Below are 13280 nucleotides of genomic sequence, written 5' to 3' on the forward strand. Positions count from 1 at the left end.
TAATGAAAAATCTCTAATGTTTCAGGAGTAGCCGATTGCCATCTGCAGTGGAATACGTCAATGTAGACCGAACTGCTGTCCAGATGCGTCAAAAAGTAGTGAATGGAAATGGACAGTACCATCCGATGACAAGACATACTTTACAAGTTAGTTTTTTTTAATGTCACTTGATCGGCAAATAAGCGTACAGCTCACCTGATGGTAAGCGATTACCATACATATACATACCAAGCATAGCAAGCGCGTTGCCGACCCCATCCCCAGTTCCCGCCAGGAGCTCTGGTCACCTTACTTACCAACAGGAACACAACATTGTTTGAACAGTGTTATTTGGCTGTGATCTTCTATAAGGTACTACCCCAGTCGGGCTGCTCCATATTTTGAGCAGGAAATTTCCTGCTGTACCCTCTCTCAGTTTGCAATACCTAATTCCTTGAAAACTAAAAGTAAAGAAAGATTAAGAAGATCAGATGAAGTTTTCGTTCACGTTTCAACCAACTTATAATTTTAATACACTAACAATTATTGGTTTGATGGAAAACTTAATAAACATACTTGGAGTAAGAATGAAAGAAGCATTCAAAGTTTAGTGTAATGGTGCTTCTGTGATTTATTGTGTAGCCATTAATTACTGTTAGATTTTTGAAAAGTACATAATTTGGTAACATGATTGCATTATATTTTGGGACCTTAGGCACTTACCACGAGTTCTGAGTTGAAAAGAGGAGTCTAATGTATTGTATCGAACAAAATACACTGAAAATATTCAGGTTATAAATATTGATGGAAACCACACCAAGTCTTAATTTTAGTGACCAATAAAGCTCAAATCCTGACGAAGATATCAAGAAAATGAAGTACTATATCCATATGTCATTGTTGTGTCATTTTTCCAGGCGTTAAGCGCTGCTCCGACTCCCAAACTGATCTCAAACACCGACTGGATGCAATCCCGCAACCAGACGAGACCAAAGCCGGCAAATTATAACTACAACCAACACTGGATTGTACAGGTACAAATAAACTATTTTTTAATGACATAAATTTATAGAAAAATTTAACTTTTGACTGTGACAAAAATAATTGTTTGCTCACAAATGAAAAAAAAAAAACGACTTCAAGTATATGGACAAGTAATATATAACATAGGTAGACGAAAGAATTGTCAAGTATTGTCAAGTATATCTCATGAGATCTCGTTCAAATTTAAATTGAACCACATAACACGCACCACCCATCGATTAAAAAAAAAAATTGAAATCAGTCCACCCAGTGAAAAAAGGCAGTTGGAAAAAAGAACTTTAATATCTAAGATTTTTATTTTTGTGTTACCCACATTAGGAATTCTAAACGTTTTTGAATATCATATCAAAAATGTTTAAAAAGAACTTTCTCCTTTTTTGGAAGTCAATATTTTTGTGTTACGTTGACAGCTTGCTACAATACACATTGATATATTATCTCATACACTCTCAGGCACAACTAATTGCCAATCGATAAAATTCGTCGCCCTATTGTGTAATATGGCCTTTTTTTTTGTCAAGGTAATTTCAATTTGTGTCATTAATGTATTCTGTTAAATTTTCAGGAAGCAGAGCAAAGAAGGCTACAAGAACAACGCTTACCCCGCAATACACGAACCTACCGGGAACCCGCCATAACTCCCACACACCATCTGCCCATTACGTAAGTAATCTAATATTTTATCTGCTAACGTGGATTCATGCACAAGTGGTTTGATGAAAAAATATTTTTGGGTCAGACATTCTATTACTTGGGAGTTATTTTTACTGTAGAATAGTTCAGAAATTATATTACTTATGGCTTCTACACTTCTTCATCACTATATATATATATATATATATATATATATATATATATATATATATATATAAGGTAGAATTCAATAGTTATATAATAATATATATATATATATATATATATATATATATATATATATATATATATATATAATATATATATATAAGGTAGAATTCAATAGTTTCTTATGCAATAATCTTAAATACAATAATAGAGCACAGTAACCATTAAGCACTTAGAAAGAGAAAGTAAGAAATAAGAAATCTTTATTTGTAAAGTTTCGTTATACATATTTCATTAGAACTCTGTCCCGAGACTAACACTAGTAAAACCACAGTTTAAATGTCAAATGAAAGGAAATAGATGTTTTTCACGGAAAAATACAATTAAATTGACCTCATCTTTTTTTGAAGTCCGTTGTAATTTAATGAATTATTTAAATATTTCAGAAAACATCCACAAGAGAGACGCATTCGAGACCCTGTACAAAGAGATACACCTCGCACCGCTGAGCCCAGGGAAGACAAAATGCTAAGCGTTAGCGGACGTCGGAAGTGCTCACACTGTGGGGAGGAACTGGGTAAGTTGGAGATTGTTAACAAAATATATATACTTGAAGAGTGTGTGTGAGCGCGTTAAAACGTGCGTAACGGTGTGCACACGTGTGTGAGTGCTGTTGGCGAGTGCGTGTGTGCATGTATGCGGGTGTGTGTGCGTGTGTGTCCAGATGCGTATGCGTGTGTGTGAGTGTGTGTGTGGGCGTGAATGTGTGTGTGTGAGCGTGAATGTGTGTGTGAGGGCGTGAATGTGTGTGTGTGTGTGGGCGTGAATGTGTGTGTGTGGGCGTGAGTGTGTTTGTGGGCGTGAGTCTGTGTGTGGGCGTGAGTATATTTGCGTGTGTGCGTATTTGAGAACGTACATATTTGCGTGCGTATTTGCGAACGTGCATGTTTGTGTGCGTGCATGCGTGTGCGCGCGCGTCCAAGCGTTCACACGTATGAGTGCAATCATATTTGTTGCGTACATGTGTGAGTGCGCTCGCAAGTGCGTGTGGGAGCGCGCCAGTAACGGCCGCGTGCGCAGGGCGCGGCGCGGCGATGATCATCGAGTCGCTGTCGCTGTGCTACCACGTGTGGTGCTTCTCGTGCGCCGTGTGCGGCAGCGCGCTGGGCGACGGCCGCGCCGGCGCCGACGTGCGCGTGCGCGGCGCGCGCCTGCACTGCCACCACTGCTACTCGTCCGACGACGGCGACAAGTACTCCTGCGTCTAGTGCGCTCACCGCTGCCGCCACTGCTACTCGTCCGACGACGGCGACAAGTACTCCTGCGTCTAGTGCGCTCACCGCTGCCGCCACTGCTACTCCTCCGACGACGGCGACAAGTACTCCTGCGTCTAGTGCGCTCACCGCTGCCGCCACTGCTACTCCTCCGACGACGGCGACAAGTACTCCTGCGTCTAGTGCGCTCACCGCTGCCGCCACTGCTACTCCTCCGACGACGGCGACAAGTACTCCTGCGTCTAGTGCGCTCACCACTGCCACCACTGCTACTCGCCCGACGACGGCGACAAGTACTCCTGCGTGTAGTGCGCTCACCGCTGCCGCCACTGCTACTCGCCCGACGACGGCGACAAGTACTCCTGCGTGTAGTGCGCTCACCACTGCCACCACTGCTACTCGTCCGACGACGGCGACAAGTACTCCTGCGTGTAGCGTGCTCACCACTGCCGCCACTGCTACTCGTCCGACGACGGCGACAAGTACTCCTGCGTGTAGCCGCACTAGCTGCTCACTGGTAGCTGTGCTAGTTACACTACACTGCCACGTGTGCAACGCGCTGGACGACGAATAGCCACACTACTAGCCGACGAGTAACTGTACTAGCTATGGTAGCTACAGTAGCAATACACCGGCTCGTGTGCACGTTGCGGCTGCTCTGTGAAAGCCTCGAATTCTTACTACAATAACTTCCACATGTGGTGATAAATAAAACTTGTGCCTACCAGCTATTAACTGATTGGTAACTTTACTAGCTATAATAGATATAGTAGGAGTACACAGCCACATATGCGGCTGCTTGGGTGACGGTTCCGAATTCCAAATCCAAGGCGTGGTGACGAATACAAGTGCCTACCAGTTCTCACGGTCATCTGCTACCCCATGTCGTCTCGAGTGTCACCTTCAAATAATCCTGTGACCAACAGTACTACCCACTACCACCCACCATCTACTACCATCCACTACTACCCACTACATCCCAGTAATACTTGCTACCACCTGCAAGTTGTCTGAATTCTTGAGTGACGACTCCAAAGTACTCTGATGTTTGACTAAAATAATACCACTCACTTCCACCCATCACCACCGTCCTTTACATGTAACTGCAGTCAACTACCATCAATTACCACCTACTACTACTACTACTACTACTACTGCTAACGGGTTGTGCAACCCATCCATGTTTGAAAACCACTAATTGTCACCTTGGGTACAAGGCTATCGATAACAATAGAGAAATAGAGAAGGTTGGGTTCGTATTAATATTGTTAGGGAAAGTTAAACTTTTAAAGAAAGTCTAAATGAGACATATATTCTATATAGCCTATCTTTGTATATACACTTAATATATTAATCTGTGTGAAAACATAACACTAGGTAAAATTAGGTCCTACTTATAAGTTGTGTGTTCATTTCTTTAAGTCACAAGAAACCTTAAAACTTACTGATCCGTTACAAGTCCAATATAGTAATTAGTGGCTTGATTTTTCTACAAAATACTTAATTTTTTGTAAAAGTAGAAAACGGAGAAATGAATAGTTTTATTTTTTTTAATACTATATATATTTCCTTTGTAATTTAAAATTTTATATACCAAGTCCACAACTCGTCTTTGGCCTCAGCACGATCTGAGCCCATTATTGCACGCTTTTGTTTATCCTTTAGGTCTATTGCATATTTTAAGTTGTCAGAAAATTTATGCCCCGAAAGGACGTCTTGGATGGCATCTTTATCTGTCGATACGATATTTTTGTGCTCTTAGCAAAATGGGGGTAGTTAGACATATAGATTGGAATTTTAAATTTTCTGACAAACATTTTAAAATATGCCAAGACCCGAACTCAACCGAGTCGTAGATTATATTCCTTTAAAAATTTTTAAAAATATCTCGATTAAAACAAAAAATTAAAGTCGGAAAAAGATAAAATATAAAGACGCAAAATATTTTCTTTGATTCGAAAATACTAAGTTTTGCGTTTAGTAAAAGTCAAACTTTTTCTGGACTTTCGACTACGACGCGATCTTTGAGTTATTTCGACTCCCTTGTTCTTAATTATAAAATATTTTTTGGAAGAGCACATTTTTATCCGATAAACACAATATCGATCTTTGATTGTATACTTTATCTTTTAATCACTATGTAAACGGTATGATTATATAACATTAAAACCAAATAAATTCGAATTACAATTAACATTTTATTTTGTCGAATATTATTAACCTTAATAAATAATTACTGTTTTTAAACATTTTTTTTTGTTTCTTAGAATAATTGTATTTCTTTTTCACTTATATTGTGCCATGCAGTGACGTTCTTAAAACTTGATTCATTTCGATTTATCGATGAACGAATAAAAAACAGTTTGTTACTAACAAAAAGAAATATATATTAAATAAAAATAGAATTTTTGTATAATTTTGTAAATATTTTTTAATTTATGTTAGCGTGTGTTAATTTTAGCTTTAATAGTGAGTACATTAGATATATGGGAACATTTAATCCAAAAAAATGTTTATTGTTTTTTTATCGTGTATATTAATTGTCGTTTTTTTTTTTTTTTTTGTATTTTGCATCACTTTTAACATGATACTTCTGTTGTGAATTTATAACTTACCTTTCATACTTTTGTTGTAATTATGTTAAATTTCGGTGTTTATTTTCGATCACCTTGTACATTGTCTATGTGAACTACAAGAGTATATCAATAAAATATTACAAACTTTTTTACTGTTTTATTTGTAACCTGTTAGATATTTATATATATCAAGAATAGGTTAGACGCTTAAGCCAAAAAAGAATGTCAAAATCGCAGAGAGAAAGCTCGTCTACATCTCATTTTGTTGTCCTAAAATTTCTCTGATAAGTTTCATAGGGTCTACTGCTCCGCCGTTCTCTAGGGGTACTGCTCCGCAAGTTATTTAAGATCAAAGGCCAGTAATACAATAAATATAAAGCTAAGTGTAGAAGTGTAACGATGTAACTGTTTAAACGGTTTAACTGGGAATGGCGCTAGTTGTATTTTAAATCATGCCATTGATGATACATTGCCAAACTGTAAAGTGAGCGAAAGCCATCCAACGGAAGATTTTGTTATTTTACTTTGATTAATGGATGTGTATATTGATCGGTTGTTGTAGGTAGGTTCTTTTTTAATGTTTAATTATTTTATTGGTTTATTCTTATTGTACACCAAAATACAGACACATATATAAGATACAAAGCCATCTTAAAATTTTTGCTAATTCACTCCAAAATTATTTTGCTATCATTGTTATAATTATTAGTGAAAACTTGATTGAAAAATGTATTAATGTTAGGTTGTATATGAATGTACTCTTGATTTTGTTTGTTTTCCAATAATAATAAAAAATCTTGTCGCTAAAGACCGATTTCTCCCAAATTTATTACAAAATTGTTTTCTGAAAAATTATTTCATAAAATATACACCATATTTATGTCATTTCTTTTAAGATTCTGTTAATGAAACATACTTTAATTTTCTCAATAACTTTATTTTATTATTTTGACTCTAAATTAATGCACACAATTTTTTATTTGTTAACGCAATGGCCGTCCAAGAGAGAAGAAGAAGAGGAAAATTGCCATACACAAAACTTTAATATTAAAGATAAATTATTGCCATTATTACACCTTTTTTGAGACTTATTTAATTAACTAATTTTATTATCTATGATGCACTATTTTTCACTATAATTCTACAATAATTTTACAATTTATGTTCATGTACTGAACATAGTTGGCGGGGCAAGCTTGACAAAAAACAAAACTATACTAGTATGAGAATATAAATTGTGTAAAATGTGTATGTATGAGAAATTAAACATAGTCTTACATCTTAAACCTAATGCAACTTTAAATTAAAACTAAATTATTTTAACAATATTATACCATTCTAAAGATATAAGAAACTTTGGCCTATAAAATAATCTACTAGTTAACTAAAGGAAGCGGACATAATTTTTGATAAGAGCGAACATAGGTTCTACCATTTGCCATCTTTACTTCAGCCACTCTAACCTTATGGTCAGAGCCAGGAAATGTTTTAACAATGCGCCCCATGGGCCAATATAATGATGGCACATTAACCTGCTTCACAATGACCAAGTCACCCTCTTTTAAATTATCATAATTATATTTCCACTTGGGTCTATTTTGTAGTTGAGTTAAATAGTCATTGCTCCACAATTTCCAAAATTCTTGTTTAATTTTAGTACAAATTTGCCAAAACTTAAGTCTATTTATATTAATATCTGAAAGGTTCGGTTCTGGTATACTAGTGAGAGGAGCCCCAATTAGGAAATGTCCCGGAGTCAAATATGTTAAGTCAGATATATCGCTACTCATAGGGAGCAAGGGCCTAGAGTTTAATATGGCTTCTATTTGAGTTATAATAGTATAAAGCTCTTCAAAGGTTAAACAGGCAAAACCCACAACCCTTTTTAAATGATACTTTACGCTTTTTACCCCAGCTTCCCATAAACCACCAAACTCTGGGGCATAACTAGGTATGAACTTAAAATTAATTAATTTATCAGAGCAAAAATGATGTACAGAGTCCATATTATGTTTAGACGCTAAAAGATTATACAGTTCAGTTAAATAATTGGAAGCACCCTTAAATGTCTTTGCATTATCACAATAAATTCTATTAGGTACACCTCGTCTAGATATAAATCTTCGAAGACATGCTAAAAAGGTTTCAGTGGTAAGGTCACTGATTAATTCTAAGTGTATTGCTTTAGTAGAAAAGCAAACAAATAAGGCAATATATGCTTTTGTAATTAATGGTTTACGAATTCTAGCTATTTTCATTTCAAATGGACCACAAAAGTCAACACCGGTTACCTCAAAAGGTCGAGCGGGAGTAGTTCTCTCTGCAGGTAATGAACCCATGAGCTGTTTAGCAGTTGCGGCCTTGATTTGGAAGCATCCAATACACCTATGGAGTACCTTTTTGACTTCGCGAATACCACCTACTATCCAATATGCCTGCGATAATGAACTGAGAACTAACTTAGCTCCAGCATGTAATAGTCTTAAATGTTCAGAATTTATAAGAGTATGTGTAACATGGTCTGACTTGGGTAAAACTATTGGATGCTTTTTATCATATGAAATGTTTGGTGTATTATCTAAACGTCCTCCTACTCTTATTAATTGTTGATGATCAAGAAAAATGTGTAAGCTACTTAAGTTTGATTTTACAGGTTTATTTAATGTAAGTGATTTTATTTCATTATGAAAATGTATTTCCTGTATATGTCGAAAAATCATAACTTGAGAAGTGCATAATTCTTTAGGTGTTATTGCACCACATAATTTATTTTTAGGATTCTGTGTGTTGTTTTTAAATCTTAAAATAAGTGCAATAATTCTTCTTAACTTATAAAAATTTGAATATCTATAGAATATATCCTCACTTAAATCGAACTGTCCTACATTACAAAATTTTTTAACTGATTTATCACTATTTATAAGGGTATCACACGGCATACTATCCGTCACTACACAAGATTTATAATCATACATAATATGTTCATAGTATTTATCAGACAAGTACTGTGGTCCATGAAACCACATGTAGCTCTCCTCCAATTTATGTGGAGCAGTTCCCCGCGACAACAAATCTGCAGGGTTGTCTTTACCTTTGACATAGGTCCAGGTAAAATCTTTAGTTAAATCTGTAATTTCTCTTACTCTTCTTGAAACATAAGTATTTTTCTTTATGTTCTTGTTACCTAACCAAGCTAAAACTATCTGTGAATCTGAATGCAAAATCGTTCTTAAAGGAAAACGCGCCTTAAGTGTATTATTTACTTTGTGTGTTAATTGAGAGAGAAGAAGAGCACTATTTAGTTCTAAATTTGGAATTGTGAGTGTTTTCTTTAAAGGTGCTACTCGAGACTTAGAACACAGTAAGGCTACACTAACTCTACCATCTCTATGAAAAACTCTTAAATAGAGACAGCATGCTATTGCATCAAATGAAGCATCACAGTAACCGAGCAGCTCTACATTATTAGTATCACCAAAAACAATACCACGCTGAGTATTGATGGGATTCATCTTCTCTAAACTTTCACTAAATTTATACCACTTATCTAGCAGGCTTGAGGGTATAGCCTCATCCCAATTTATTTTTAAACTCCATAAACTTTGCATAAACAATTTAGCTGTAACTATTATAGGGCCAATAAGTCCCAAAGGATCATATATTTTACCTATAAAACTTAAAATTTCCCTTTTAGTTTTAAGTAACTTTAAATCTTGCGCTGGACATGAAAATACGAAGGAATCGGTAAGTATATTATATTTTAATCCTAAAGTTTTAATCATGTTGTCTTTATTAATATTAATATGCTCAAAATACCTCCTATTTGATGGTATATCTTCTAAAATTTGTGTATTATTTGAACACCATTTATGTAGTGTAAAACTGCCAAGGCTTAATAATTGTATAAGCTCTTGTTTCAGATTCCGAAGCTGATCTATGTTGTCAGCGCCACATATTATATCATCTACATAAGTATTTCTAATTATAGCATCTGCAGCTAGTGGAAACCTGTCTTTATAGATATAAGCAAGCTCCAACAAACACCTTGTAGCTAAGTATGTAGATGATTTCAAACCATAGGTAACTGTTTGCAACTGTAAACAAATTATAGGTTTCTGTGGATTATCTCGCCACAAAATATTTTGCAGAGGCGTGTGAATAGAATTAATGAAAATTTGCCTAAACATTTTTTCAATATCACACATCAATGTATAGCGATAAGTTCTAAATAATACTAGTATATCAAATAACTCACTTTGAACTATTGGTCCATTTAACATGACATTATTAAGTGATATTTTACATTGTGATTTCAGACTCCCATTGAACACAACCCGCAATTTGGTTGTCTTGCTATGCTCATTGTGCACTGCATGATGAGCTAGAAAATAAACAGGGTCACTATAAACATCATAATCATTTATATCTACTATTTTAGCATGTCCCAAAGATATGTACTCGTCAATAAAACATTTATATTGGTTAAAATATCTAGGATGAGCTTGAAACATCTTTTCTAATGAATAAAATCTCTGAAGTGCAGCTGTAAATGTATCTCCAATATGCAACATATTTAACGAAGTCTTTAGCGGTAAATCTACATAAAATCTGCAATTTTTTAAACTCATAGTATCTTTGAAGATACGTTCAGCCTTCTGAAATTCACAATTTACTTTATTAGTCACCTCAGGAACTTTTTCAGACAACCAAAACTTTTCCATTATGTCACTCAACTTATCTTCATTTTCTACCGCATGGTTAATAACTAAAGTAGTATCATTTTTTATATTATTACATGCCATTGAGCCACCCACTATGTACCCGAATAGAGTATTCTGTAACACCAATCCATTATTTAAATAAATGTGACCATGTAATAAGGTCTTAAAGTACAAATCTGCGCCGAGTAATAAAGAAATTTCAGAAGGGACATTAAAATTGACATCAGCTAACGTAACACTCTTGGGTATCTCCAAGCTACTTAAATCAAAATAATTTTGAGGCAATTTTGTGGTTATGGAATCCACTACATGACATTTTACCTGAAATTGAGTATTTTCAATTAGTGAGCTCAATGTGACATTTACAATTTGACTGACCTGATTATTATTGTTGCCTACACCTATGATATTACATGTTTGAGAAATAGGACTTAAGTATAACTGTTCAACAAGAGACCTTTTTATAATTGAAGCTTGACTGCCACTATCTAGTAGGGCCTTTACATAAAATTCTTGTCCATACTTATCAAATATCTTTACCTGTATAGTAGGTAACAAAACAGAAGTTACATTATTGAATAACAGTCTGTTAGAGTGCAAAGTTACAATATCTTTTTTCTCTTCATGTAAGAGTGAATTGTGTGCATGTTTACAAGTTTTACATTTAAAATTAAACTTACATTTGTCGCTGTGCTCACGTAGACATATTTTACAAAGTTTATTTAAATTGACAAAATTGAGTCGCTCATTTATGGTACTCATTTTAAATTTAGGACATAAAAATATAGGATGATCCATACTGTTACAAAATAAACAAGCTTTTTTGATAACGGTGTTTATTGCCTTAGGACTCTGTTTAAAACGAGGACCTTCATAGCAAGGTGCACCCTTTAATGTGGGGCTATCCTCAAGCGCCATAGCACGCTTTTCCAAAAAAGTCAGAAATCCATCAATAGTAGGCATTTGATCAAAGTCCACCTTATCCAGATGATAAGCCCTATTGGTGTATGAATCTAATTTGCGACTTAATATTGATATTAACAACATATCCCAACTATCGGTGGGCATATTTAAATTTTTAAGTGCATACAATTGTTGTCTTATATCAGATACGAATGACCGAATTATAGCTGCAGTTCCTCTTTGCATTTGAGGTAAATCTAGCAAAATGTTTATATGATTAGACACTAAACGTGGTCTGTTGTCATAACGCTTGTTTAACAATTCTAAGGCAATTGGATATGATTCATTTTCAATCGGTAAGTTAATAATTAAAGAAAGAGCATCATCAGTAACATATTTTCTTAAATAAAATAATTTTTGAACATTGGAAAGAGATTGATTTTTATCTATTACTGCCAAAAATAAGTCCATGAAAGATTTAAATTTTGTAAAGTCTTTTCCATCAAAACTACATATATCAATATTTGGTAATTTAGAATTAGAAATGCTAACACTAGCTAAACTCTCACCGTTTCTTAATAAACCTAGGGTTTCATTTAATTTTGACAAAATTTGAAAATACTTTTCCTCAACATCTGATATGTTTTCACCGTCTTTCTCATCAATTGACAATATATCTAAGGATACTTCTTCGTATTGTTTCAATGTACTTACAAGCTTCTCCTTTCTTGCCTGCAACATGTCCTTGCTTGCAGCAGCTAGCGCAACCGGGTCTTTTATAAAAGACTCGATCCTTGTAATTATTGCTTTAAGTTGTCGCCTTTTTATCCTAAGACGTTTAATTTCCGTCTCCATTTTATAATGTTTACGTGAAAAATATTCCAATTGCGAAATAAACTTATAAAAGATTTAAAACACGACAATGTATTGTCCGAAGCTATAGGATGACAGCCGGGAGGTGTCAAGTGCAAGTGACAGATGATTGTCACCACAGAACACTATTGTCACACTTGACTGACGTTTCGTGCTGAAGTTAGCGTCTCGCTGTTCTTTGATGCGGCGAACGAAATGCAAATGGCTGCTCTATTTATGCGTTGATCGTGACGTCACACTCCCAACCAACTTCACACCAATTGAAAAAACTCCAACGAAGAAAGTATGAAATTCGTCCACAAATATAGATTTGGGAACTTACGTAGGCCTCCAGCAACTTCTTGGGCACCATGCATAGGATGAATGCTCCACGAACTTGTGTTTTCACCATAGGTATCCGCCACCGACACTATGTGCTTTCATAGCAAGCACGCCGGGTAATATTACGACGAATCACTGATTTTATTCAATTAACAATCGAAGGACCACTAAAGTATGTTAATGAAACATACTTTAATTTTCTCAATAACTTTATTTTATTATTTTGACTCTAAATTAATGCACACAATTTTTTATTTGTTAACGCAATGGCCGTCCAAGAGAGAAGAAGAAGAGGAAAATTGCCATACACAAAACTTTAATATTAAAGATAAATTATTGCCATTATTACACCTTTTTTGAGACTTATTTAATTAACTAATTTTATTATCTATGATGCACTATTTTTCACTATAATTCTACAATAATTTTACAATTTATGTTCATGTACTGAACAGATTCTGTTGACTAAATAGGATATCCGTTTGATTAAAAAATTATGTAATTGTTATGTCATATATGGATGACGTTTATGATAATAACTTGATGTCATTATTATGTCACATAAATGTTAGTAAGATCCAGATGAATTAAAATGGACGTCACATTTATGTCATTTCGAATATGTCTCTCGAATTAATATTGATGTAAAAATTATTTGATAATTTACTCGGATATGTAGCATTAAGGCGGATAGTTAGATAGGTAGCATTTATGAGAACAAACATCATTTATATATCACATTAACATCTGATCTGTGAGGTCAGAGTTATATTAAATAGACATCATAT

The 13280-nt window shown here is 34.8% G+C and overlaps 2 protein-coding genes across 2 annotated transcripts in view; one reads left to right on the forward strand and one right to left on the reverse strand.

Annotated features, from left to right (window-relative positions):
- Positions 1 to 3174, forward strand: part of LOC123663968 — a 116843-nt gene extending 113669 nt beyond the window's left edge. The window contains exons 12-16 of the mRNA XM_045598605.1: positions 26 to 146; positions 897 to 1013; positions 1589 to 1686; positions 2271 to 2401; positions 2905 to 3174. Of these exons, the coding sequence (XP_045454561.1) occupies positions 26 to 146; positions 897 to 1013; positions 1589 to 1686; positions 2271 to 2401; positions 2905 to 3092 (655 nt within the window). The 3' untranslated portion in view covers positions 3093 to 3174. The remainder of the gene's footprint in view (positions 1 to 25; positions 147 to 896; positions 1014 to 1588; positions 1687 to 2270; positions 2402 to 2904) is intronic.
- Positions 3175 to 9446: 6272 nt separating this feature from the next.
- LOC123663876 lies at positions 9447 to 12738 on the reverse strand. Its single transcript, XM_045598522.1, has 2 exons — positions 10360 to 12738; positions 9447 to 10055 (listed from the first exon to the last, which is right to left on the reverse strand). The coding sequence occupies exons 1-2, from the start codon at positions 12151 to 12153 to the stop codon at positions 9987 to 9989; spliced, it is 1863 nt and encodes a 620-aa protein (XP_045454478.1). The 5' UTR covers positions 12154 to 12738; the 3' UTR covers positions 9447 to 9986.
- Positions 12739 to 13280: the final 542 nt, after the last annotated feature.

Source organism: Melitaea cinxia, chromosome 21 (assembly GCF_905220565.1).
Source record: "Melitaea cinxia chromosome 21, ilMelCinx1.1, whole genome shotgun sequence".
NCBI classification, from domain to species: Eukaryota; Metazoa; Arthropoda; class Insecta; order Lepidoptera; family Nymphalidae; genus Melitaea; species Melitaea cinxia.

Excerpts from the sequence above, each read along its gene's own strand:
- LOC123663876 (XM_045598522.1), bottom strand. The coding sequence starts at position 12,153 with ATGGAGACGGAAATTAAACGTCTTAGGATAAAAAGGCGACAACTTAAA. Across the intron at positions 10,056-10,359 it reads TGTCTGAAAAAGTTCCTGAG|CTCATCATGCAGTGCACAAT; the intron begins GTGACTAATAAA and ends TTTATTTTCTAG.